Source organism: Streptopelia decaocto (genome assembly GCF_964273445.1).
Source record: "Streptopelia decaocto genome assembly, chromosome: 1".
Classification (NCBI taxonomy): domain Eukaryota; kingdom Metazoa; phylum Chordata; class Aves; order Columbiformes; family Columbidae; genus Streptopelia; species Streptopelia decaocto.
This window is the reverse complement of record NC_138663.1, coordinates 118,663,511-118,690,353: the sequence shown is the minus strand read 5'-3', so window position 1 is coordinate 118,690,353 and position 26,843 is coordinate 118,663,511. Positions and strand designations below refer to the sequence as shown.

The 26,843-nt window shown below is 42.4% G+C and overlaps 1 protein-coding gene across 1 annotated transcript in view; it reads left to right on the top strand.

Moving 5' to 3' along the window:
- Positions 1 to 3,241: 3,241 nt before the first annotated feature.
- Positions 3,242 to 26,843, top strand: part of IGSF5 (immunoglobulin superfamily member 5) — a 31,114-nt gene continuing 7,512 nt past the window's right edge. The window contains exons 1-7 of the mRNA XM_082056873.1: positions 3,242 to 3,369; positions 11,771 to 12,091; positions 13,132 to 13,440; positions 18,123 to 18,254; positions 18,791 to 18,815; positions 21,886 to 21,998; positions 23,534 to 23,610. Coding sequence (XP_081912999.1) covers positions 3,312 to 3,369; positions 11,771 to 12,091; positions 13,132 to 13,440; positions 18,123 to 18,254; positions 18,791 to 18,815; positions 21,886 to 21,998; positions 23,534 to 23,610 — 1,035 coding nt within the window. The 5' untranslated portion in view covers positions 3,242 to 3,311. The remainder of the gene's footprint in view (positions 3,370 to 11,770; positions 12,092 to 13,131; positions 13,441 to 18,122; positions 18,255 to 18,790; positions 18,816 to 21,885; positions 21,999 to 23,533; positions 23,611 to 26,843) is intronic.

The following is a 26,843-nucleotide window of genomic DNA, read 5'->3' as shown; positions in this document are numbered from 1 at the left end:
TCACCCGCCCAGCTTCTCGGGCTGGGACGGCATGAAGTTCGCTCCCTGTACAAGCGTGTGTGTGTCATCGACTGTGCCTTACTTCCTCCTGCGGGACCGGTTAAATATTAACACAGTGATACACGTATTTGGGCGGGGGGAAGGGGAGAGGCAAGCCTTACCTCACCACATCCCGGGGACAATGTCAGAGCGGGCGCCTGCCCTGGGGCCTGGTAGCTGAGAGGCGGCAGAGCCCGCGCTCCTTCCCCGCCGCTGTGCCTGGGCAGCCGCTTCGCCGCCTGAGGGAGGTTTCCCGAGGCGGTGAGGGCTGGCCTGGAGCTCCTCGCTTTGAACGCCGCCGGAGGCCTCCTCCGGTGTCCCTCGGGGTGGAGGGTGCGAGCAGGCTCGTCGTCAAAGGGAAAGCAGTCGGAGACACCCTCTTGGCGCCCAGGGAAGCGATCCAGGTAACCCCTCCGGAGACATTACGTGCTTTGCAGCAGAAGGAGTTGGCGGCTGAAAGATAATTTAACCCTCTCCTCTGCTCCTGCTACAGCAGGGAGGCCAGCCCTAGGCTGGTGGCAGTGGGGTGATCAGAGGGGTTTTGTGACCCCCCATTTACTGCTGTGCTCCCTGGTCTTTGGGGCAGGTGTTCCCTGCATCATGGGGTTCCTAAACCACCCGAGCCCCGCTCTGTTGCTGTGCCAGATCCAGCTACCACTCCTTCAGGGTGATATTATCCATATTATCCCCTCGCCTCTGGCATGTATGCAGGAAGGAGCAGGCTCGGAGCCACACACGGCAGCACTTCCAATGCTCGTCGCCCTGTGCACCTGCAGGAAAGGTAAAAAGCAGCTGAGACCAAACCCCAGGGGTTTAATTCATCATTGGCCAAAGTACGCTGTTTTGTCTGGGGACTGGGTAGTATTTCCTGTTCCTTTGAAAGTCCATTGTGAAACAAAGCAAAACAAAATGTTATAGATCCCTTCGTTTTCCTCCTCACTTTGCGTCACCCCTAATAATTTACCGATTTTAGCCTGAATTTGGGCATAAGATTCTAGCACGTTTATTCTTCTCCATAACACTTTGCTCAGCTCAACTTGCTTTGGTGCAGCTAGGTTTCTCCCCAGACCTGTAGATGTGCCTGGGATCGTAGCTTCCTGGAAAAGGACACAGCACTGACTTCTGGACGTGCTTCCTGGTGCTTTACTTGGGCCGTTTCACTTCATATGAAAGATGATACCAACTCTTAGAAAACACTGTCTGGTTTGTGTACATACAGCAAGGTATTGCAGTGACAGAGGAAGGAGAAATCCCTCCAGGCAGTGCATGGTGACCTTCCTGTCCCAGCTGCCTGCTGGGGACTACTCTGCACATGAAACATGGAAGTGAGAAAGAAACCCAAAACCCTTCAAAAGGCACTGGGCAAACCCAAAACAGCTTACAAACTATCTCCTCTCCCAACAGGCAGCTGAAGAAATCAACCCACAGGTTCAGCTTTAGATGTTGATTAATTGACAGGGCTGTCTCTTAAGTTTGCAAGGTAAACTGGAAGCTTGCAAAATGGGAAAATGCAAAGCAAATTGGCAGCTGAGCCGGTCCAGTCGGAGCTGCTGCAGTAAACTTAGCCAAGACCCCCTCCTTAAAGCACCAAGAGGTGAATAGAGCTCCAGCATAGCTTGATGCAGCAGCTGAACATGTTTGGAAAGACAGCAAAATATGCTTTTTGTTTGTTTTTATTGGTATTTTTGGCAGGAGACATTCCTCCTACGTGGGCACTCTGTGAGAGGCACTGCCACCCACCCCTGTGCCATGCCACCACTACTGTTTTCACAAGAGGCCTGCTCAGAATTAATGCAGGGTCTTCACACAAAACTGCAAAATGAACTGCTTGCTTAAGGGGAGCAAAACAGCCGGGCCAGGGCTTTTGTGTTTTGTGCCTTGGTGTGGTTTTGGTTTTAGCAAAAGAGTGGTCCAAAAAGTGTGGTTGTTTCAGGAAAGTCAGAGTGTCTCTGTGGTGATATTGATATTTATGCATTGTGCAGAGCTGCCACAAAGAGCACCCCTAAAATCCAAAACACTTTCCTGACAAGGAATATGGGCTGGCCACAAAATCACATCCTCTGGCCAGTGTCACTTTCATGAATGCAAGCTTTAATTTCCTAGTTGAGAAGTTTGTAAACCAAGTAGTGCAGTTGAACTCTCTCCCACACATTTTGAGGGGGAGGAGAATAACATCACACAAGTGAATCACAAGCATTGGAAAAGCAGAAAATGCAGAAGTAAGGTGATGGCTCCCACCCAAGCTCTGTATCTTATATCCGACCATGGTGAAGTGCAGGTGACGTTTTATTCTGAGGTGTAAAAGGCACTCTCAGGTTCAGAGAAATAATTCTGGGGTCCCCCTTTGCAGTAGAAGGTTTTCTGAGCACTCAGTCCGGGGAGCTGGGAGGAGATACGGTGTTTCTCATCCTTGCCCCAAGGCAGGTGGGATGGAGAGAGCAGCGTGGCAGGAGCTGCTCCTCCTGACTGGGGTGACCCCTGTGCAGCAGGGGCCTGACAGGACTGCCACAGCAATGATGGTACCAGGCTCTCCCTGGAAATACATGAGCAGGAATCCTAGTTTTGGAGTTAAGCACACAGAAAAATGGCAAAACTATCTTTTTGGGTGTAGCAGTGCATTGAAATATTCTCACACTTCCTGTCCCAGAGGCTGCCTGGTGCAGGAGGCATCAGTTTTCCAGGACAGGGGGGAGGTAACAATCTCTCTGAATGGAGGTCTGCTCCCCTCGACCCCAGGGGAGCAGCTGGCACTCTGCGTTGTTGCCCTGTGTGACAATAAGTGGTGCAGCAGAGGGTTCATTAGTTTACCAGGATGCCACAAGCAGCACAGACGGTGCACCCACAATACACATGAAATTTCAAGCAGCTTAGAGAATTATTTTTCCCAGCTGCTCATTATTAAGTTTAATGATGCAGATGGAGCTCCCTTGACACAGTGAATCCTGAAGCAGTAATGTCGTAAGAGCCAGGAGGGACTAAGCACATGAAAGATGTAAGGTCCACAGGGTGAGGTTTCTCTGCTCAAGAAAGTTCCTCTACTTCTTTTGAAACAGTTGTTTTGAGAAAAGATATTGCTCTCCTTCCAAACCCTCCCTCACTTAATCTTCTCCCCTTGTTGGTAATATAGGTCACATAAAGTCACATTTTATCACAGGACACAAAGCAGCAGCTCTTTACTGAGTTTCTCGACACAGTCTGTTCTTCAGCTTCTTCTCAAGTATGCAGTGACTGCTGGTGGCTTTCTGCCTTCGGGACCAGGATAGAATGCTCCAATGGAGAGGTTCCTGAAATTCATTTTACTTCCTCTCATCCTAACTGCCTTGCTGCCAGGTAGGACACATTCATAACCTGTGAAATGAGCCACTGTGAACAAAATGTGTGAACTGATTTTAAAGCTGTGTAAACAGCAGTTACTGGTGATATCAGATTGAACTGTCAGTCCCAGAGGGGAATTATTTAGTGTTTGAAATGGTTAAGTTTGCATTTCAAGCCTGAATGATCTAATGGCTTAGAGTGGACTTCAGTGTGCAGGAGTGAGCAGTGGATGGGGTGGGGAGGAGGTGGGGAGGCTGCCCTCTCGCACTTGCAGTGAGCAGGGATGTCCCACTTATTTCTTCCTCTCCTTGTTCTCATCTTCCTCTTGCCTGTTCCAAACTGCTTTTGAGGGAGCATTTGTAGAGAACTCAATATCAGAAGCTGATTTTGCTTCCAGAACTATGTGCAAATTATCATTTCACTAGTTTGCCTCCACTTTACATTTCACACGCCTGAGTTTCAAAGTCAATTCAGATAAAAGATATCTTGGTGGCAGAGCTTCAAAGAAAATGTGAATATAAAGTGACTAGTTGGAGACAAAGTTGACTTTTTTTTTTTTTTTTTAAAATTATGATCTACCTGGGGTTTTAACAGGCTCTGAAAGGAGAAAGCTGATTGGGATGAGAGGGGAGGTATTATCATGGCTTAATAACTGGTGAAAGGAAACACAATGCAGGAATAAACATTGTGTTTTCTGAGCAGAGTGGTGTTCCCAGTGGAATTGCACAGGGATGTGTGGTATTCAACAAGCTCTTAAACAACCTAGTGAAGAGGAGTGAACTGTGAGGTGGCAGACTTTGCAGGTGGTGCAGAACTACTTAGGGCAACCAAATCCAGAAAGAGACTATGAAGATTTGCCATAAAATATCACGATGCCAAATGTGTGAGTAATAAAGGAGCAGAACACTTTTAACACAAAGCATCACTTAACTGATCATATCTAGTGGGGGAATAGAATACATTTCTGGGAAAGAGAGTAAAATGCTGAAAAAGAGAAAAATTCTCTGCTTACGCTCTTCAGCAAGGGAAATACAATGAAACTTGGCATTATATGAATCCATATAAAGCTTGTGTCTTGAATACTAAATGTTTTGTTAGCCCTTCCACTCATTAGGTCTGCAAATGGTATAAAGTATTACAGAGGTGATCGAAGGTATGAGGAGGCCTTCACTGGGATATTTTTCTGCCTTTGAAAGGAAGAAACAGTAAAGATTTATTAAAGTAATTATGTGGAGCTGAATGGAGAAATGGTTATAACAAAAACACTAGAGGCAACCAGTAAAACTATCAGAAAGAAGGTTTAAGGCAAACTAAAGACTATACTTTTCATCACAGTATGTAATAAAATAAGGGTTACCAAATTGTAAAGAAGCTGAAAAAAGCTAGAAACAAATAGCATGGAATATAGATCTATAGGTGCAGATGCAACCGCTGGCTCGGGCAGCCTCTAGATCTCTTATTGTTGGACACTAAGACCATGTAACAGGAAATCACAGAACCATAGAATGTCCTGAGTTGGAAGGGACCCACAAGGATCATCGACTCCATCTCCTGTCCCTGCACAGGACAACCCCACAGTTCACACCATGTGTCTGAGGGCGTTGTCCAGTCTCTTCTTGAACACTGTCAGGCTTGGGGCTGTGACACCTCCCTGGGGAGCCTGTTCCAGTGCTCCACCACCCTCTGGGGGAAGAACCTTTTCCTCATGTCCAACCTAAACCTCCCCTGGTACATCTTTCTGACATTCCCTCGCGTCCTCTCATTGGTCACCAGAGAGAAGAGCTTAGCACCTGCCCCTCCTATTTTTTTCTGTTTCTTATACTGTCTTCTTAAGCATCCAGAACAGAGTACTACCTGTTTTAGATGTCTGCTACCCTTCACTAATGCTTTCAGTCAAAATGCCTTCAATGGGCATTTTATTGCCCCACTTGTGGGCTGTACTGGGTAGCAGACACTGCCTGCTCTGTGTGGTGCAGCCATGGGAGTGCCCACACCCCAAAGCAGACAACAAAAAGTCTGTTGCGGAGAGACAAGTGCTGCACCTGAAAGGGGCATTGCTGCTCTTGCAGTGTCAGGAGCGGCGAGGGTGGGCGGTGTGGCTGGGCTGCTGCAGCAGCTTCATGGCACAGCTGCTTTGAACACCCATCCTTCTGGGTGGGCACTGGGCGCCCTTTGTCAGTGACAGCCTTGCAGACCAGTGCAGGGTCCCAGCCTGCTGCTGGGACATCCATGGTGGTGCTGCTGCGGTGCTCCCAGCCTGGGGACCCTCACTGCTGGAGACAGGAGACAGTGCAGGACCAGAGGAGTGGTCCAGCAACAAAGCCAGGAGAGGCTACAGGGGACAGCTGTCAAACAGTGAGTGAGAGAAGAGACGGGAAGACACACTTGGGGGCTGTGGGGAGGTTTGTGTGCTGGTGGGTGGAAATGTGTGCTGCCAAGTACCAGTAGACTGGTATTACTTGTCAGAAACATCCTGTAAGCATTCAAAAAGCTCCTGTTAACATAAGCAAACAAACTAGTCATTCTCTGCAGGCTTTGACAAGCTCTAACCTATTTTGGTGTTCAAAAAGCTCAGCTGCAGGGCTATTGGTTTTTTAAATGAACTTGAGCTGAAGAAAAATCCAACTAAATCCAAAACGATTTATTGCAGAGCTGTTGCTCAAGCAGTGGGCCAGCAATGAGGCAGAGAAGACAGAAGACAGGGTAGAGTGAGCAAGAGAATAAAGAATGAGTGAAAAGAAAAAGGAATTTAGAACATACCGTAAGGAAAAAATGTAGTAATTGAAACAGAAATAGCAGAGAAGGAAGGGAGGAAGACAGAGATTGGATGCAAAAACTGAAAGATAAAAGGCAGTGTTTATGGAAACACAATATGTGTACAGAGTGGAATATTATTTTGAAATACAATAATGAGGCTGAACAAAAGGAATCATTGTGGCAAAAGGATAAGCCCATATTGCCCTTTACTGCACTGTATCCAAATAGGTCTCTTATAAAAGAGGAAAGAAAGAGTCATCAAAGGAGAGGAGGGATGGAAAAGAAGGTAGGCACATCCCAATGCCCTTGTTGCTGAAACTTTCAGCATGAAAAAGTGATCCTTTAGAGTTAGTTCAAGCATGGAAGTAAAAACATTAGTGACAAAGGACCAGGGCAGTTCTGTGGCAAGTGAGGTTCCTTCAGTGCAGGTGCCATTCAGGGAATGAAATGCATTTTCATTTCTTCAAAACTGCAATGATATGACAGTGGATTTGTGTGACAGCGGAGGGAACAAACAGCTCATAAAGGAGTTGGTGTGTACTCTGCATGCTGTTGGGAAGGACTGAGCAACTGAAATACCATAAATACCTATAATTTTAGTCAAACTTTCACTAGTGACTGAATAAATGTCCTCATACAACTTCGTTCTTCAAAAAGCAAGGGACAGTGCAACATATGAAGATAGCCTAACAGCAGAGATGATATTTGCCTAGATGGGATTTCGTATTGGTTGTGTGTGGGAAAGCAGATGTTAAACCAGTGGATCAGAGCTGAACATGTAATTCCTCTAAAGTGCAATGACAATCTAGCCTGAGGCCTTAATTTGTCTAAAAACCACCATCTGCCAGATATTTTTTCAAGCAGCATGCAAATGAAACTAGCACTAAAATTTTCTCCTTAGTGCAAGAAACAAGGTCCAGCAAATGGACTTACAGCACTGGCTTAAGGAACTAGTAACTGGGTTTAGATCCCATTTCTGTCATGAATGTCCTTTTTGACCTTACAGAAGTCGCTTTATCAGTGTTTGTACACGGGTTGGACAAAATAATGCACTGTTGGTTCAGGACTCCACGTGCTATTGCAGGATAAAAAATAAAGAGCAAAAAGATAAAGAAGCCAAGTTTAAACAACCAAAAATGTTTTGGCAGCTGGTGTAGAAGGCTCATGAAGCTTCTTTTTCACTTGTGCTGGGGCTTTACTGAGATGTAAAGGGAGGCAAGGCTGAGCTATGTCCCACTCCTCAGTCCTCCTCCCACCTATAGGATCCCCATACAGGGCTGATGGACCTGTTCCCAGCTCACAGAAGTCAGTGAAAGACCATCTATTGCTCCAGCAGATATGGTTGGCGGAAAAAGATGTAGATCCTACTATACCGATGGACTGATAAAAAAAATCATTATATTATATTAGATAAATGAAGGAATAACTCATACGTACCTACCTATACTGTCCTGACTGCCTGAAGAAAACAAAAACAATATTAGCCATGTATTTTTAGAGCAAATGATCACTGATTATGTTTAGGGATAAATTTCAAGAGTAAAATGGAACTCACAGACACGACCTCATAGCAAATGATTAATTAACAGCTAGCAGTGTACTGAAAGTTGCACCATTTATTCAGAGCCATGGCAAACCATGGCTGCTTAAAAAAGTGCAGTGTTTTCACAGGCAGGGAAATAAATTACAAAAGCACAGAGATCAGTTCGCATTAAGAGGAGCACTGTGGGTAAGTACTGCAGCTTCTGTTCCATAAGCAATTAAAGGCATTTTGGTGTTACCTCTAAGGAAGTTTGTTTGTAGCTGTGTCTGTCATCATGGTAGCTGTTTATGTCCACTTCAACCAGTCAGAAAGACTTCAAGCCAAGTGTAAAAATAAAAAAATCTCAGCACACGAACATGTTATACACACCACGGATGTAAAGGGAGTAGTATTGTGAAGGCTAGTTACAATATGAGTCAAGAAAAAATAGATAATTCAAAGACATGTTTGAGCTTAGGACAGTGTCTCAACCTCAGTAAATGTAAGTTATGAATAGAAACCATGACAACTGGATGTTGAACATCAGGGAAGAGGGATATATTATGTGACAAATGGTCTCACTGAAATGCACTTCATCAGTGCATGTTCATTAGAAAACCCATAGCTCTGTATATGATGTCATCTACAGGCATGTGACCAGTTCCTAACATTCAAGAAGTGACAAATAGAAAAGGGAGGACATGGCTTTTAGGCATTTTGTTGAGCTAACTATTTGTAAACCAATGTAGTAAGGCATGCACATAATTTGATTGCTGAATTAATCTTCAGGTTGTTTCATGTTTTAAATAATTTTGGTTCACCTTTACAAGTCTGAGGAGAGCTTTGAATAAATGCTACTGGAAAAAATGAGCCATTTAAGTTGAACAGAAATATGTTTTATAATATCTTATCTTGATTTACTAACTATCAGTGGAAGTTAAGTTTGCTTTTCATTTAAAGATTTATTGCTTACACACAGATATACTTTGGAGAATGAGGGTGCATGGCAGTGGTAACATAACCCAGGAAAGTGGAAAATTTTTGTAAAGGTTTTTGTAAACATGAGATAACTCATAGTCTATCATGCAAAGAACCAGGGAAATCTAGGTTTGTATAACCCTCAAAACAAAGAATGAAAAGGCTCTTGTCTGTAAATACATGTGGCAGGTGGGAGGGAAGAGAGGAGCTATTTGTATTAAAGAACAATTCATGGCACAAACCTGGTTAGATATACACTTCCTAGGATTGAGCGTGAGCTGGGAATTAGAAAATGATGTTGACAATGGAGCAATGAGATTACAGACCTTATGCCCTGGGTGCATTCACTGAGGCTCTGGTTGCAATGTCGTAACTGAGATTGGGCTTTGGTTCCAATTATACAACTATCAAACATGTCTTTTGTGTGAGACAGTACAGCATATTCTCCCCTCTAATGTCAGTTGTTGACTGAATGAAAAATGAATTTTTCAGTAATTTATAATTAATCCACTAATGAAAAAATGTACAAAACCTAGATTGAATGAAACCTTTAAAAATCACTTCATTGTCCTGAATACTTGTGGCAAGCGAGTAATGGCCATTTCAGTCTTTCTTTCTCTTGAAAAATAATCAAACACTTATATTCAGGCCAAATTTGCAGACACGAGGTTTTAATTAGATTGCTGTGAACTACAGTATGTAATTGCGGTAATTATGCAGACTGCGGCCTGAATCATTAAGGGTAGCCCTGGCAGTCCTGATGCTTCCTCAGTGTGAATGTTTCCCAGTAAGTGATAAAAACCCTACTGATGAGGTGGATCTCACTGGCAGGACTGCTTGGTCTGCAGGGACCTTGGAAATCTCCATCTTTGGAGATACTCCAAACTTGATTTGACAAGGCCCTGTGCAAATGGCCCAACTGTGAAGATGGCTCTGCTTGGAGCAGAGGGTTGGGCTAGAGACTTCCTGAGGTCTCCTGCCACTGAAACCTGTCAGTGCCTCCATCAAAGAGCAGCTCCCTCACAGTGAGTTGCAGATGAGCACTAGGACAAAAAGGAGATGACCTGAGCCTAGAGGCAGGTGAAGAGATGACAGCAGCTCGGGGAGATGAGGAAGAGCTGTGCCAAGTGGCATGCATGCAGAGCACAGGTGGTTCCCTGAGATGGACCTTAGTGATAGTAGTGTGTGCAATGGCAGTCCTCCCTCCTCCTCCAGTCCAGTGACTTAGTAAAGTGATTGGCTCATGACAGGGTACCATTTTGGGATCCTCAATACAGGAAAGACATTGGTAAGCTGCTCTCTCAAGTCCTGTTCCCTAATACACCAACCAACTAATTTGGGATGTTCTTACAGTGTGACGGTTTGTCCCTCATGAAGACTGGGCTATACAATGTCCTGTCTCTGAACAACAGTTTAAGATTTGCCCACCTTCGAAACAGCACCATTTCCCCCAGCTGTTTCAAGGACTGAAGTCACAGCTGCTTCTATGAAAAAGGTTGTCTCTGCTTTTGTCCTTCCTTCGCTTTCTGCTTGGTAGAAGTGAGTGATTCTGCTTTTCCATGTGCAAGGGATCCACCATCTGCCTGGGCAGCATCTGTGCCTTCATTCCTCTGAGGGCAATGTAAGGTCCTGGGTCTGCTGAGGAGGGAAAGAAAAAAAAAATGCCTTCTGAGAAAGGAGCTTTTAGTCCTGAAAGATAGCAGCCAAAATTCATACTACCTTTTGAGGAAGCAAAACTCATGAATTACAGCAGCTTTGGTTAACAGAAAGCCTGAGAAGGTGGATAAGTAGGTATGCGATGCATGTGTGAGAAATAGGGGAAGGGGCAGATGAATAGGGGAAAGAGCATAGAGGGTGTATGCTGGGGCTGGAAAAAATCAGTAGCAATCCGAGTTACGGAAAAGGGACCAGTTATACACTCCTTTATTTACTTGAAGTTAAGAGAATATATGTGTTTTCCTATCTAAAAGTGAAAATCTATTATTTCAGCAAAATTCTGGGGTGTATTAGAAGGGGGGTGGTTAGTAGATCGAGAGAGGTTCTCCTTCCCCTCTACTCTGCCCTGGTGAGACCACATCTGGAATATTGTGTCCAGTTCTGAGCCCCTCAGTTCAAGAACTGCTGGAGAGAGTCCAGCGTAGGGCAAAAAAGATGATGAAGGGAGTGGAGCATCTCCCTTATGAGGAAAAGCTGAGGAAGCTGGGTCTCTTTAGCTTGGAGAAGAGGAGACTGAGGGGTCACCTCATTAATGTTTACAGATATATAAAGGGTGAGTGTCACAAGGATGAAGCTAGGCTCTTCTCAGTGACAACCAAGGATAGGACAAGGGGTAATGGGTGCAAACTGGAACACAAAAGGTTCCACTTAAATTTGAGAAGAAACTTCTTCTCAGTGAGGGTAACAGAGCACTGGAACAGGCTGCCCAGGGGGGTTGTGGAGTCTCCTACTCTGGAGGCATTGAAGACCTGCCTGGACGCCTTCCTGTGTAACCTCATCTAGGTGTTCCTGCTCCAGCAGGGGGATTGGACTAGATGATCTTTCGAGGTCCCTTCCAATCCCAAACACTCTGTCATTCTGTGATTCTGTGGTGAGTCAGCCTTTTAGTGAATCACTGAAGAGAGACATGTGATTTCGGAGTGGGAGTAGCAGAGACAAAATTCGAATGCATCTTTAAAGAAAGCCATGTAATATAGGATGGAGCTGAAAGTTAGGTTATACATCTCTATTTCTGAACTGGTTAAGATCTTTTAAACTACATAAGTGTGTACTTCTTGGGTTTGTAATGATTGGCTTGGGGATCCATTATAACAATGTAGCATTTGACCACTGCTTACTGCTGTGGGATTAACATTCTTCAGTTGTAATTCCCATTCACCATACATACCTTTAACTACTTACTGACAGGCATTATAGAAAAAGAGGCAAGAATCTTTTCCTGAAAGTATCAGGTACTGACAGCTGTCAGAGGTGAAGTGCCAGTTTAGCTGAATCAACAGCCTTTCCTGATACATGACTAAGTGCTTAATACCCCAGTACTCTATTTGAACCAGAGCACCTGGCTTTTTAGTCTTAAATTGCTGGCAGTAAAAATTAAGTCAGAGGCCTTTGGTGGTGGTATTGTATATGTATTTAGAGACTGTATTTTTTTCTTCCTTCCAGGTCTTGGCTTTTGTTACTCTATCATAAATGGCCCTGAAAATGCAACAGTTCTTGCTGGTTCAGATGCCCGGTTTAATTGCACTGTGTCAGCAGGATGGCTAATTCTCATTTGGCTGTTCAATGGAAATCCTGTCCTCACTGTCATCAATCCTCAGGGAGCCATTGAAACATCAGACCGCTTCACCTCTCGAAATTATACCAGTAGCAATGGGTTTACCTCAGAGCTGATCATCCACAACACCCAGCTGAGTGATTCTGGAAAAATTGAATGCAGCACCCAGCAACCTAATGAGAGCAGTTTTGCATTTCTTTCTGTTCAAGGTGCGTATAGCCACCAATAGAAAGCTATTTTATTATACTGCACTTAAAGGAATCCTCTGATGGATTGCTCAAATTATCCCTGTGAAGGAGTACATGTTCTCATTTACCATTCTTTTCCTCCTGTCCTCCTTGTCTTAATTTTACTCTCAAAGCAGGTTTCAGAGTCACATTCAGAGTGCCATTAACAAAGGTTATGACCGCCTTTGCTTTTTCCAGTTACATCTCTTATTTGTCATTGGATTGCACCGAAATGCCTGAAGGCTGTATCAGGCCCAGAAGCAGTCACTCCAAAATTATCTTTTGGCTAGAAACAGTATGGATTACCCCTATGCACATCTTATTATATGACCCTTCTGCTGTCTTTAGAGCACATCTCTCTCCTTTCTCCTTCAGGAATTGGTCTGTGCCTAGCTTATTTGAGTTTGATTTAATGGTACATAGAAGTAAAGCCCTTGAGATACAATGTGATATTCTACATACAATTGCTGCTGCAAGCTTCCATTTCCAAAGAACAAAAAGTTCCTGCATATCAGGCCCCTGTACATGAGACCTCTTCTCCTCTCTGAAACATCAATAGCGACAGAATGCAGCCAGTAAAGCAAGGTCTAACCACATGACACTAGCCTTTGTCAAGAAGATGCTTTATGCAATGAGAACATCTCATCATCTACCTGTAAACATTTCCTGATAAAACCCAATCATACTTAAAACTTACAGAGAAGCACTGTTATTTCATTATTTTGTCCTTCAGCTGGAAATATATCAGGATTGCTAAAAAGTCTAATTTCTTGCTTTTTATTGGAAAGGTACTGAAACCTGAGACTTGTGCTTTAGACGTGCCAAACAATGTGTCCATGAAGTTGTAATATCTGCATGTTTATTTCATGCATATGGTATACCTGTGCTAATAATGATTGTTTTTGACTTAATATCTCAAGGCATAGCTATTTCTAGGTAGCAAGATAAGATTTAAAATGATCAGCAGGAAAGCAATGCAGCCAAATATTCTGAAGGAACAAAACATCTTTTCCCTCCTACAGTTAATGGATCTTTATTCATCAAAAATAGCACCTTAACAGTAACAGAGAACAAAACAGTTGAAATTGTTTGTGAAGCCTTAGAATGGGCTCCAGCTCCAGACATTGCCTGGATGAGAAATGACTCTTTCATTGATAAGTCAAGGTATGTTACCCAGCAAAGTCAAGGATCTAATGGCCTCCACAATGCCCTGAGCATCCTAACTTTGACTCCGGTGGACACTGAGATTTTGACTTGTTTAGCTGACATAGAAGCACTCCCTAACCCTCAGAATGCAACTGTAACTGTTATTTTTGTCAACTCTACTATGGGTAAGTGAATGTTTGTTGTACTTTTCCTATATTGTAGTGCCTGTACTGTAATGCCTATATTTAGAACTGTGCTTTTTGTTTTGTTTTGCTTTGTTTTATTTTGAAAAGTCTTTTATTTGCAAATTAAATACCACGAGATATGCAAAGGGAATAGAACTAAGGCCCAGTAGTCGCAACCTGATACATAGGTAGAGTAAAATTCACATCTTTGAGAGGACTGCTACAAGTCTAATGAACCATGAATTCCAACTTAGGACTGAGCAAGACAAATCAAGCAGTGCATCTGCCACTGGCTCCTACTATGGATTCACTGCTAAGAAAACCAGCCTTTGTTCCTTGATCAAGTAAACATCTAATGAATTTAGATCTTAAATATCCCTGATTAGGCCATGCATGCCATATTAACATGATGTGTTAGGCCTCATTTACTCAAAGCCAGACCCCTCTCCATAATATTCAACACCAGTTTTACCACTGACTTGGAAAAAAGCCTGAGTTTTACTCCCCATTTCTGCACACAACCTGAAACAGATTCTGTACTAGTACTTCAGGTGCAAACGGAAAGTTCTCCATGTGAGCGGTGACCTGATGTGATGGAGCTGTTGTAGTATGGTGGTAACATCCCCAGGACTGCACTGAGGCTGGCACTTAACTGCAGATGGCAGCATTTAAAAGTAGGAACTTCTGTACTGTGTACCTTATCTGCTGTAAGAAAGTCTTCGTACGTGGTATATTCACCCATTACAGAACAAGAATCAGGTCGTCAAGAGAATCTTCATATTTGTGAGCCTTATCCCAAAGTCTACTTGAGATCAACAAACCATTGGCCCTGCTTTCCTCTTCCTGTCATGGTCTCTTTCACATCTTAGAAGAGGGAAGAAAAGTCCTGCAGCAACATATGTAGAATTCTTTGGAGGGTGCATTTGGTTGCTTTTTATTGCCTTTTATTTAAGTAAATTCAAGGTAGCTTTAATCCAAGCAGGGGTGTAGGTCAAATCTCTCAAGAACAGTTAGCAGGACCTTTTATAACCCTAAATATTTTTGCTAAGGTTGTCGGCATTTTCTGTAATGCTGCTGATTTTTGGCCTCACTGACATCCTATGAAAATAAAATTCTGTAATTTAACACATTCACAGTATTAAGAGGTTCATTGTGAAAAGGATGATTTTACCCGGTTTGTACTGCCAGCATGGAACAAAGCAAGCGGGACTGTCACTACAGATCTGCCTCACAATCTAACAGAATCCTACAAAAAATGTTTTTGTTTTCCGAACTGTAACAAAATAAGAGTGAGTAAGAGGAAATATCTCCCTGTGGGTAAGCAGTGTTTCATGCAGACAAGGGAGACAATACCAGACTGTCCTTAGGAACATTTCTCTACTGGGACTAGCCAAGTGTCTCATCTGTCAGGTGGAGGAGATTCAAGACAAACTGAACTGGAAGCACTAATTGCATGAGAGGAGCTGAGATTACTGAGTGTAGGTACACCGCCTCCTACAGTGACACAGTCCAGCCTACAGTGATATCACTTTTATTAGCCTGATCCTGTGGTACAGGAAATGTATAGATTATATGGAGGTTTTTTTTGCCGTAGGTCTATGCATCCTCAGCTGTCTTCTGTTCAGAGTAGGTCTTTGAACCTATGTTTCTTTTCATGATGTGGTGAGCATTGTAAACTGCTATAATCATGCTGACAGCTTCTCTTAATGAACAGTTTTTTCTTCTGTAACGGTTGAACGTGGCACATACAAAGACATTCTTATAGTGGATTGATGAAGGGTTTGGTATAGAAGTTTCGACACACAAACAACTGAGGAGGTTGAGTAACTGTGCCTTGTGTTTTAAGTATGAGTCATTATTAGCAAGCCTCTTTCAGAAATACTTGCTTTTTAATGCAGCTGAAAAAGGTAATTTCACCATTCTTAATTTGACATCCTTGTAGTCAGATTGATCCTAATTACTGACTAAGCAAAATGGAACTATCCTGAGGAAATTAATAAATTCCCCTGCCTACTCATTTGTGAAGTACTGAGGTATCCACCATCAGTTTCCATAGCTACTCATTGTAAATCAGAAGAGGCGAAAAACAGATGTCATGAAGCACAATTAGTATATAATTAATGATTGTAAAGGACCATAATTCATTTCTCTTTGGAAAAATAATTGTGCAGGAGCAGACACTGAAAATTTGTCAGGATGTGAGCATATGAAGTCTTTAAATTATTAGAAGGAAACAAAGACATGGCATATATGACAGAGGAAGATATATAATATATATATCATACTTGAAGTCTCAAAGCTTGTCTGACTTTTTATATACAGGCTCAGCCTTAGCTAGCTGTTGTCAGGAAAGAATATGACTAGCTTCAAACGTCTAAGGAATCCTTCCCAAAACTACTGCAACATCAATTTCAGCCCTCACTTCAAAGCTTGAGGAATCAAATTCCTCCATGTTCCTCACACCTGTCCATTTGCAAGAACTGCAAACAAAAACCTGAGCTCTCTTCAGCCAGCCTTCTCCTGATCAATGAACATCCTACCTTCCTGCACTTCTAGATCAGTCTTAATCTCAGACCTTTCCATCCAAGGTGATGCATGTTTATGTCAGTCACTCCTCCTTCAGAGTTAACTCACTCACAGTGATGTTTGATTGAGATTTGGGAACTCCTATAGAGTCATCCTGGCAGATGCATTCACAGAGAATTTATTGGGAAATGAGGTTCAAGGCAGTCCCTTAGCTGGGCCCAAGCTCTCTTGGGCATCAGTGTTGACTTAACTGGTCTGTGACCTGCAGAAGATGAGATGAGATGAGATGATGAGATAGATGAGATGAGATGAGATGAGATGAGATGAGATGAGATGAGATGAGATGAGATGAGATGATGAGATGAGATGATGAGATGAGATGAGATGAGATGAGATGAGATGAGATGAGATGAGATGAGATGAGATGAGATGAGATGAGCCTGATCTTCCTTTGCTTTGTAAGTTAGCCAGAAAGCTCCAAGAAGCAATGTGCAGCTTTTTCCAGTCTCTGGTTTCTCCTTGCTTACCAGCATGTGCCACAGAAAATCTTTTTTTTTATCTGCAGATATTACTTAGCCCAGGTAAATTTTGGAGCAGCTTTGGGAGGGCCCAGAGGTCCAGAGAGCAACAGAGGATGGGCCCTATAGATAGAGAAAAGTGCTTTATCCACGCTAAGCATCTCACGTAACTTGCTGTGGATTTACTAAAAGGCCTAAAAGTCCTCATGCCTTAGTACCCCTCTCTTGCACCCCTATTTGCGTGTTGAACTGGCAGGTCCTGCATTCACACCTGCTGGTCCCAGCTCCACTTTCTGGATCCTCCAAAAATGGGGAGAAACTACAATGCTGAAGTGCTGGGAGTGTTTGTGTTGTGTCCTGTCCTTCTCACTTCAGCTCCTTACATGATACTCTTTTGGTATGTAAACTGAACCTGACGGGAGTGAAATACCTTGGTGTGGCAGCCAGCCTGGAGGTATGGGCCTGTGCAGGTCTGTTTAGCTCCTCCGTTAATACTAGGCTTAAGCTTTTGCCTAAATGACAATTATAAACCCAGCGTGACAGAAGGGATTTTGTCAAGTCTGGATGTGTCTTACACCTGTAATTTGGATTGGAAGCTTCTTTCTAAGAAACTGTCAATATTGTTTTGGTGCTGCTTTTCAACAGGTAGCTGAATCAGGTGATTCTGAAATACTTGTTCAAAACCAATTGGCAGGACAATGTGACAATCAGAACTGACACCTTTCTTGTGCATCCAACTATGTAGGAAATATGCTATATTTTTAAAATTCTGTGCACACGGGAGCTCTGTAGGAAACTGTTTGGTCATAGCAACCGATTTCAGCAAGACACTGAATTATCTTTAAATCACCTCATTTAACACTGTAGATTACAGCAAAGACAGAGGAATAGGTTAATGTTGTGAGAAGGATGGTAGATAAGATGGGTTAGTAGCTACGTATTCCCAAACACTCCTACTCTTTACAGTTTTTGTTCTTTGCTGCTGTTTAAGTGGGTAATAGATAACCTACCAAGTATGTTCCAAAATCAAACACCTGTTCAAATCAGTGAGAGAAATCCCAGGATGGAATTAATCAGAAAATTGTATCTACAGGCTGGAGATCTCCACTTGTACTAGTCACCTGAGACTATTGCTGTGGTCTGTGGGCAGAAATGGACACTTTTTCAGAGCTGTTAGTCTCATCAAAAGGGACACACACACATTTGGCCAAATGAATTGTAACCCAAACACCTATTTTCTTTCTACTGAGAAAAGCAGCTAGGCAAGATACTTAGTATCTGAAGTAGAGACATCTAAATTGAATCATAACTTCTCTCCCCAACCTCAAACATCTCCAAAGGATGCTGAGAAGCCCAGCATACCTACAAAATAAACCTTAGGTTGGAAAATTGCAGCCCTGTGTTTTCAGAAGAGAAGTAGCTGTCATAAAAGTTACTGTTGCAATAAAGAATTTGCATATGGAAACATTTTAAATTCTTGGGCACCATCCATAAATACAGAATCTGTCATTTGGAAAACAGACACTCCGTGTTAAATAATCAACAAGCAGTTAATAGCCTCTCACAAAAAAGGTAAATATTCTGAAAAAGATGTTTTGACACTCTGATAGTACAATATTTCTCCATTTAATTTAACAGAAAATGATTACATTGAAGACAGCAGAAGCACGTGGGTTATTGTACTTGCAGTTGTGCTTTCGGTTGTTGGTATTGTTCTTCTGATCATTATTATTGCAGTTGTTGTACGCTGCTGCTGCCTAAAGAAGAAAGGTAAGTGGAGCCTCACAATTGATCTGCACTTTAAAAAGTTTCTTAAATTAGACATAAATCTCCTAGTTATGTCACCTCTGGTGCTGTGCAAAGACCTGTAGACAGAAGTGTGAACAGACAGATCCTGCTTTTAACTATGATCTGGTTAAGATGCTCCTTGCTTTCACCTTGCTGTTCCTCTTGTAAATTGGTTCCAAAGTAATCAGTGTCAGCCATTCACAGTAACTAAAAAAGGCAAGTGTTTTTCAGGAGCACATTAGCTTTCACTGGTGTGCAGTTCCCATGCTGAGGTTCTTTGCTGAAGCACACATTCAGTGCTGTGTGCCTCATTTCCAACTTCTGTGTAAGCTGTTTTACAGGGATGTTGTGCAATTTTGTAAATGGGGAGGAGAGTGGGGAGGAGAGATACCCCTGTGTTAGCTGGAATGCAGTGCATGCTCTCATGCTCTAAAAGGAGCTCTGTAGTAGTTCTAGTAGTTCACATTTTGTTTTCCTGCATTTAAAACACTTTTTTTTTTTTTTTTTTTTCCCCTCAGGATCTACATATGAAAATGAGATAAGGTAAGCTGGATGAGGTGGGAGAATTTTCGTTTTTACTCAGCTCTTTCAGGGTGCTGCAGGACGGTGAGAGGCATGTGCCAGATTCCATGCCCCGTTGTCCAGCACCCCCAGGTGCTGTGAGACCTTGCCCATTTCTGTACGCACAGCAGGGGAAGTGGGGGCAGCATGCTGGGGAGGGGACTGACTATAGAGGCAAAAAGCGAGGGCCACAGCTCGCAGCAGGTTGTGAGGTCTGTTCCCACAACAAACTGGGTGAAAAGAACTAAAATCCTCCCAACATTGACTCTCTTGATTCAGCAAGCACAGCAATTACAAACTGAAAATATGCTCCTACGGAAGCTGACGGGCAAAGCCAATACTTAAAAACTGCTGTACCCACCCCAGTGTCTCGGGCAGGCAAGGGGAGGAGCTCTACCTGCATCAAGCTGCGTGCTACCTTGCCTGTCTGCTGCTGCCTGCATGCTGCTGCCCGCGGGCGATGTCCCTCGCTACCGGAGGGGGTCACTGCCAGCCCGGCAGCAGCGCCAGGGCTGCCGCGCCTCCCGGCGAGAAGCCCGCTCGCAAACGAATCCGGATGGATTGGCAAGGAAATTAGACCGTCTCCTATGCTCTTTTAAGGTTGCTCAGCGTTAGTCTGATGAAAATTGAATAAATAAACAAAGCTGCCAGGATGATGAGTGTCAACGTGTAAGCGAGTGATGCTCAGATGTGCTTGAGTACAAAGCTGTTGATACATTATCACATTGAGTTGGAAAACGTTAGAAATCATAAGCTGATGGTTATCAGCATTAAGATCCTACTTATTGGCACCGGTGCGGCTGTGACAGACATGTCAGTGAGGTTACCTGGAGTTATTTTATCTGAGCTACTTGTGAGCATTCTAAGTTCATACTTCGCCTACACTTGTGGGGCTTTTAACTCCCCCTCTCTTAAAGAGTTTACAAAACCTTGCACCACTTTGCCACACACTTCAGTGATACCCAACTTCATTAATGGCTTCTGGAGCAGAAATTTTACAGAGGCCTGTCGACAGATTTTAATTTGTGCAGCTTTTTATTGATACAAAACTAAAGGAGGACATTAGGTAAATACTATTTTCTCTTGAGGAAATAATTATAATTATGTCATGCCATACCCATAAAATTCCATGTGATTTCTTAGTTTGTGATGCTAGATTGTTTATTTTACCAAGTGCAGCTATATAAATAAAGTAGGACTAAATCAGCAGGAAATGGGAGACCAAAAGCAGATATCACTACTGTATTGGTTTTGCTGCAAATGAGGTGCTACAAAGCCTTTTGGCTTGGATTCTAACTTGATTCTGACAAAAGCCTTCTGCAAGGGTCAACCCTGCTAAGGCAAAATCAGTTGAACATGCAGGGAAGCATCAGCCCAGCAGTGGGGACAGATAAGGCCAGGTCCGTGTCCTTCCCAGGACACTGCCTTGCTAGTACAGGTGTGCACGGTGCTTCCTTTCGGACAACCTGAACAGGTCCAGAATAGGGCATAATGTTACTTTCTCCCTATTTCTTTGAATCTGATCTGGGCAAATACGTGTATATCTTCATGGCAGAATGTGTGGTTTTAGATCTCAGTACAATAAAGTTCCTATTTTCCCATCAACTGTAAACAAATGCTGAATGTTAAGCAAAGGCTTAAGCAAGTACTTCAGTAGTGGGATGAGTCCAGGGCCTATGGCTTAGCTTTACATTAGAAACTCAGTGTTGACCATTCTGCAGAGCTTTAGCATATGTAAACAACGACACTGAAATCACAGGAATTATTCACAATCACATGTTTTGTAGATTCTGATTTTTTTTTTTTTTCTTGGAGGGAACCTAGCTGCAGTAAAAAGGATTATAATTGTCCAGAATTTGGAAGCTGCATTGAAGTAGCATCAAAGAAGTAGTGAGACCAGGGATATATTGTTTTACTTCCCACATTTATTTTTAACTTTGCTGGCTATCTTTCTGTACCTCCCACACTTTTTTGTAGCTGTTTTCAATTTGGCTACTACATCGAGTTTGCTGAGATCCAAGGATCAGATAAAATAGACAGTACAGCATCATGTAACGTGAAGGTGGTATTCCTAAACAATTGCTTTTGTCTTCTAGCAACATGACAGGTTTCTTAGTGGTGTCTAACTTTATTATCTCCTAAAAAAAGCCACATACTCATAGCTGGCTTGTCAGATTTATGTGTGCATCAGTAATGCTCAGCTGAAGCTCTATGGACCTGCAAAGTAATTGCTACTAAACACGAAATGTAAATGCAGCAGTTTCCACAAATATTGCACACCAAAAATGTTTCCCCCTTCCCTTACAAATTCCTGGCTTGTCATAATCCTGCCAATTCGTGCTTGCCACACGTGAAACCTAGGCAAAGATAGACCTGGGACTATCCTGGAGAAGAGTCCGTTGTAGGAACAGATGAATAGTAGCATCTCTTGTAGCATAAGAGTTTTGAGTAAAATGTCACTTTTCTCACTGTTCAGCTCTGCAGGTCACTGTTCTGCAATTTCAGAGGTGTGTTAACTTTAACCAAGGAAGTTCTGTCAACTTCACTGTGGCTACACTTACTTTTAAAGTAAATTTCAAAGTGAAAGATTAACTTTGAAATGTACAGATGAATCACTTGGGAGCTATCTGTGGTGATGTGAGCTAACATGCTTTGCTTTTGCAATTGTGTGGGCTCAAATCACAAAAATGATGAGCTAATTGACCTAGCTGGTGTTCCCATATTGGGCCACAAGATATTCTGTAATTCAGAACTAGAGATGAAAATTAATTTCCTACAAACCCTATGGTCTGGAACAGAATCTTTGCTTTTCAAAGACTGAATATTTATTTGTCTGCTTGCTGATAATGCAGCAGATGGAAACTTTCTTAGCTGAATTTCACATGTAATACTTATATGGGTCAAGAATTGCACTAGATAATTCCTTCGGAGGCTCAGATATCTTTTGTACGTATTTTTTCAGAAGTAAATCATATAGTTTTTTCTCTGTAGCCTACACACAAGAGTTCTCATATCATAATGAAGTTCTAATGACTGCCATTTTTGTTTCTAGAAAAGTTTCAGCTGAGAATAAAAAAGATGGAAATTTGGGAAACAGGCAAAGGCATGGTAGCGAAAATCAAGGATACATTCCAGAGGAACTGTGGAACAAAGAAGAAGACCCAAGTGAGTCTAGGCTCTTGAACCATATATTGTCAAACTGCTTTTCAACGTAGGCATTTTGGATAACATGTCAAGCTGCTGAATTACAAGATTTCACAATGCTATGTGAAGGACTTGTGTCTGACCTGAACCTCTTAAGAATATTTTGGGATTTCTAGAGTATGGTCCTTCAAAGGTATTGAGAAAATGTAATAGTTCTTTGCAGTTGAATTTAATTTTAGTCTCTCTCTCTTTTTTTTTTTTTTTTTAAATGCCTTTGGTCTTCAATACATCTAGGTCTAGAGATGGGAGTACCAGATTCCTATACAATAGCTAATTTAGGCAATATTTTGCAGTTGCTCGGTAAAAACAAAAGAAATCCACTACCATCAACAGAATGAAAAACAAGAGAAAGAAAGAGGAAGGAAGGAAGGAAGGAAGGAAGGAAGGAAGGAAGGAAGGAAGGAAGGAAGGAAGGAAGGAAGGAAGGAAGGAAGGAAGGAGGAAGGAAGGAAGGAAGGAAGGAAGGAAGGAAGGAAGGAAGGAAGGAAGGAAGGAAGGAAGGAAGGAAGGAAGGAAGGAAGGAAGGAAGGAAGGAAGGAAGGAAGGAAGGAAAACCAGTTAGTGAACAATAATTTTACTGACAAATGACTATGGCATTATAAATTCTAGTCCTTAAGCACAAAGAGTCTTCAAAAGAAAATATAAATCTCCACCATATTTTTACCCACCACATGCATTTGTCACCATGTTATTATCAAAACGTTTAATCAAACACTTAGTGACATGAAATTATTGTTCAGAGTCTATAATCCAGGCATACATCCTCTTCTCTCTAACAAATAAATTCTGAAGAAATAAGTGCAGTGGGAAGATATCAAGAGCATGTGGTATTGTGTTGGCCACAAAGTGCTCACCAAGTCATTCTATTACTCCTTTCTCAACAGGACAGGAGGAGAAAATAAGATGGAGAAGCTTGTGAATCAAAATAAGGAGAGAGATATCAGTCACTAGTTACTGTCACAGGCAAAACAGACTTCATTTGGGGTCCTCCCCAGGCTGCAGATGGATCCCTGCTCCATTGTGGGCTTCCATGGGCTGCAGGTGGACAACCTGCCTCACCATGGTCTGCACCACAGGCTGCAGGGGAATCTCTGCTCCAGCACCTGGAGCACTTTGTCCCCCTCGTTTTCACTGACCTTGGTGTCTGCAAGGTTGTTTCACTCACATTTTCTCACTCCTCTTTCCCAGCTCCTGTTGCACAGGATTTTTTACCCTTTCTTAAACATGCTATCACAGAGGTTCCACCAGCATCACTGTTGGACTCAACTTTGGCTAGCAGACAGGCTTTGTCTGACATGGGGGCAGCTCCTGGTGTCTTCTGACAGAAGTCAGCCCTGTAAGCTCCTCCCCCCACTACAAAAACCTAGTGTTACCAAATGAGTTAGCTAGAGTTTGGCTGACAATATTAAATCATATTTAGCTGTATTACCAAATGGCTTGTGGTTCATGCCATGGTGGACACCAAATAAAAGTAATCTTGTCTATTCTTTTTACAGGAATTTACTCTCTTCTCCCAAGGTATCCAAAGTTTACTGTCCGTGCTGAAGATTTACATACCAGTTCTGCATCAAAGGTAACAGTAATGCTGATATCTTGACATTTATTTATTTATTTGTTTGTTTGTTTGTTTGTTTGTTTGTTTACTTTCGCATGGCATGTATTGTACTATATCCAAACACAGATTTTTGGTGGAGGTAGAGATTTGTAGGTCAATTACAGCTGTAATTGAATAAGCGGAATGAACCCTTCAGCATTCCTGAATGTTTGATTTATAAGGATAGGTGCCCTAGATGTTAGCCTTGGATTCAGATGGATTTTTTTAGGGGAATGGGAGGTGAGGGAGAAACAACCACCCCTGATATTTAGAAGAAATATCTAACAAAGCTTTTGTTGCACATCTGTTGCCCTCAGAACCCTGGTGTATCTTCCACCCCACCTCCCGGGCTAAAGTTACAAAGTCACAGACTTCCCTGCATAGAATCAAGTTGGAATGGACCCATCATTGAGTCCCACCACCTGTTCCCCACAGGACTCCCATAAAACCAAACCATATGACTAAGAGCATTGTCCAAATGCTCGTTGAAGTCTGACAGGTTTTCAGTCAGTGTCTGCTCTTTCTTTTTCATTACTTTTCGTATCTTTCCTTCTCCAAATTCTGCTGGCCAGCATGCTAGGTAGCCCTGGCTAGGATAGACTTCCCAAAGGTAAAGCCAGTTGTCTTTTCATCATTCCTTGGATTAAAAAGTCTCCTCCTCTCTATCCACAAACCCACTTATTACCATTAATTAAGCCAGTCAGAGTAACTCTGGCTTGGCTTTTGAGAACTCACCTCTGCATATATTATAGATTATACCTTTAGAATGTAGAGGTTTGCTTTGTTCTGGACATGTAATAATTCTGTTATAAAGGTACCTTTGCCAAAGTGGAAGTCTGCAATATTTTTGTTGTTCTCCCCAGCTGCCAGACTGGAGGAGATGTGGATGGAACATAGAGGCACTGCTGAAGACAGGGTTAAAAGTTCCTTTAACAAACAAAATCCGGTGTAGATATAGTAATATATATGCACTTTGTCTGGATCATTTCTGAGTTGTATTTTCCAATTACACTTCCACATTGCAGAATTTGCTTCAGTCATGTACTTTACACTGATCTTAGAGAACTTTGGTATCCCAGCAGTAAATGATGGAAGGGAAAGTATGGAGCTAACACTTCATCCACCCTCGATCTTTGGCCCCTTTCCACATGGCTAACAAGCAAAGAAGCAGAGCTCAGTGCTTATTCCTCTACTTGTCTCTTCTGAAGGGTGGTGTAGGGCTTCCTGAGTTTCTAGCACAACAGCAATGTGGATCCTAATTTATGCCATATATTTGTAAAATACATTTAGCACCTTCATTATGTTTTTTGCCAATATTCTCTTGAGAAAGTGGCAGTGATGTGATACCAAGTTCATTCCAACACAGTGATAACTCATTTATTTTTGAAGAGCTGTTTCAACATGTACAGTGCAGAAATCTGTCTTGGGATGACATTGCATATAAATCATAGCAGAGTGCATCTAGTTCTTTTGGCACACAATGAAATTTAAGAAGTACTCAATCAATGATTAAAATAATGATCAAAATAATAACAGTAAAAATAATAGGAATCATACTGATCTATTTGTGTCTGCCAGTTAATATATTTGACATTGATTACTCATCAAACAAAATACTATTAAAGCAAAGCTGAAAACCATGTGCAAAACAGCTGAGGGCTCAGTGGGGATCTATAACCCTGAGCAACAGTTTCAGACAGTGTTCAATACACTTATGTACAGCATTATAAGGCATTAGCTACGTTTACATGCACAAGACACGTGGCACATCACAGTCCGCTCTGAGAAGCAAAAGAGCTTGTGCTGAGGACCCTCTATCCACCCCGTAGACATCTTAGGAGAAAGCAATAACTTTAGGTAGCTGTAGCTGTTTCCTACTGACTGGGTGCTCATGGATGGTTGATGTGCACTGGTTGTGCACTGAGGGTGCATCCAGCTGTTTGGTGTCATCTGACAGGGATCCACTTTGGGTGTTCTCAGAGAGCTCCACAGTGAGAACAATAGTGTTTATAGAATCATAGAATAGTTTGGGTTGGAAGGGATCTTCAAAGATCATCACTCCTCAGTTCAAGAAGGACAGAGAACTGCTGGAGAGAGTCCAGCGCAGGGCAAAAAAGATGATTAAGGGAGTGGAACATCTCCCTTATGAGGAAAAGCTGAGGGAGCTGGGTCTCTTTAGCTTGGAGAAGAGGAGACTGAGGGGTGACCTCATTAATGTTTACAGATATATAAAGGGTGAGTGTCACGAGGATGTAGCCAGGCTCTTCTCAGTGACAACCAAGGATAGGACAAGGGGTAATGGGTGCAAACTGGAACACAAAAGGTTCCACTTAAATTTGAGAAGAAACTTCTTCTCAGTGAGGGTAACAGAGCACTGGAACAGGCTGCCCAGGAGGGTTGTGGAGTCTCCTACTCTGGAGGCATTGAAGACCTGCCTGGACGCCTTCCTGTGTAACCTCATCTAGGTGTTCCTGCTCCGGCAGGGGGATTGGACTAGATGATCTTTTGCGGTCCCTTCCAATCCATAACATTCTGTGATTCTGTGATTTTGTGACTCTGTGATCATCTAGTGCAAGCCCCCTGCACACAGAGGCACACAGCATAAAGTTGAACTGTTTCTGTTAAACCCGTTGTCCCTGGACAATATTTGGTACTAGTCTGCTAAAGCGGCTTCTGGCAGCATCAGTAAATGCATGCACATTTTTGAAAAATACCAAGAGATAATCTAGAGGTGAAAATTATTTATAACTATTTTCCATATATTTGAGGAATTTTTAGAAATCTAAAAATGGCTTGTGAAGACAAACTATTTCTCATTTTGAACAGGGCTTCTCGGTATGTATTGATATCCCCACCATGTATATGCAGGAGCTGACAAAGGTTGATGAAGGTTTACCTTAAATTGTGGATATTCAGTCCGTGATTTATATTTGTGGCATTACACACAACGTAGTAAAAAATTTCCCAGACAAAAAGGTGTTTTTCTTTTACATTCATAACCTTCTCTGTTAACTGCATAGTAGAGGTTTTCTGACAGTGTTACTGGATGCATTCCAATAAAGTCCAATCACCACTTTTGCCAATATATTGCATAATAAAACTTGTGGTGGCCATTCATTATATTTATTGTCGAGTAGGAGAAATCGGATGTCAAGCCCCTTAAGTGTTTGCTAATTAGTGCTGAATAGAAAAACTTCTTCAGAAAACTCCTG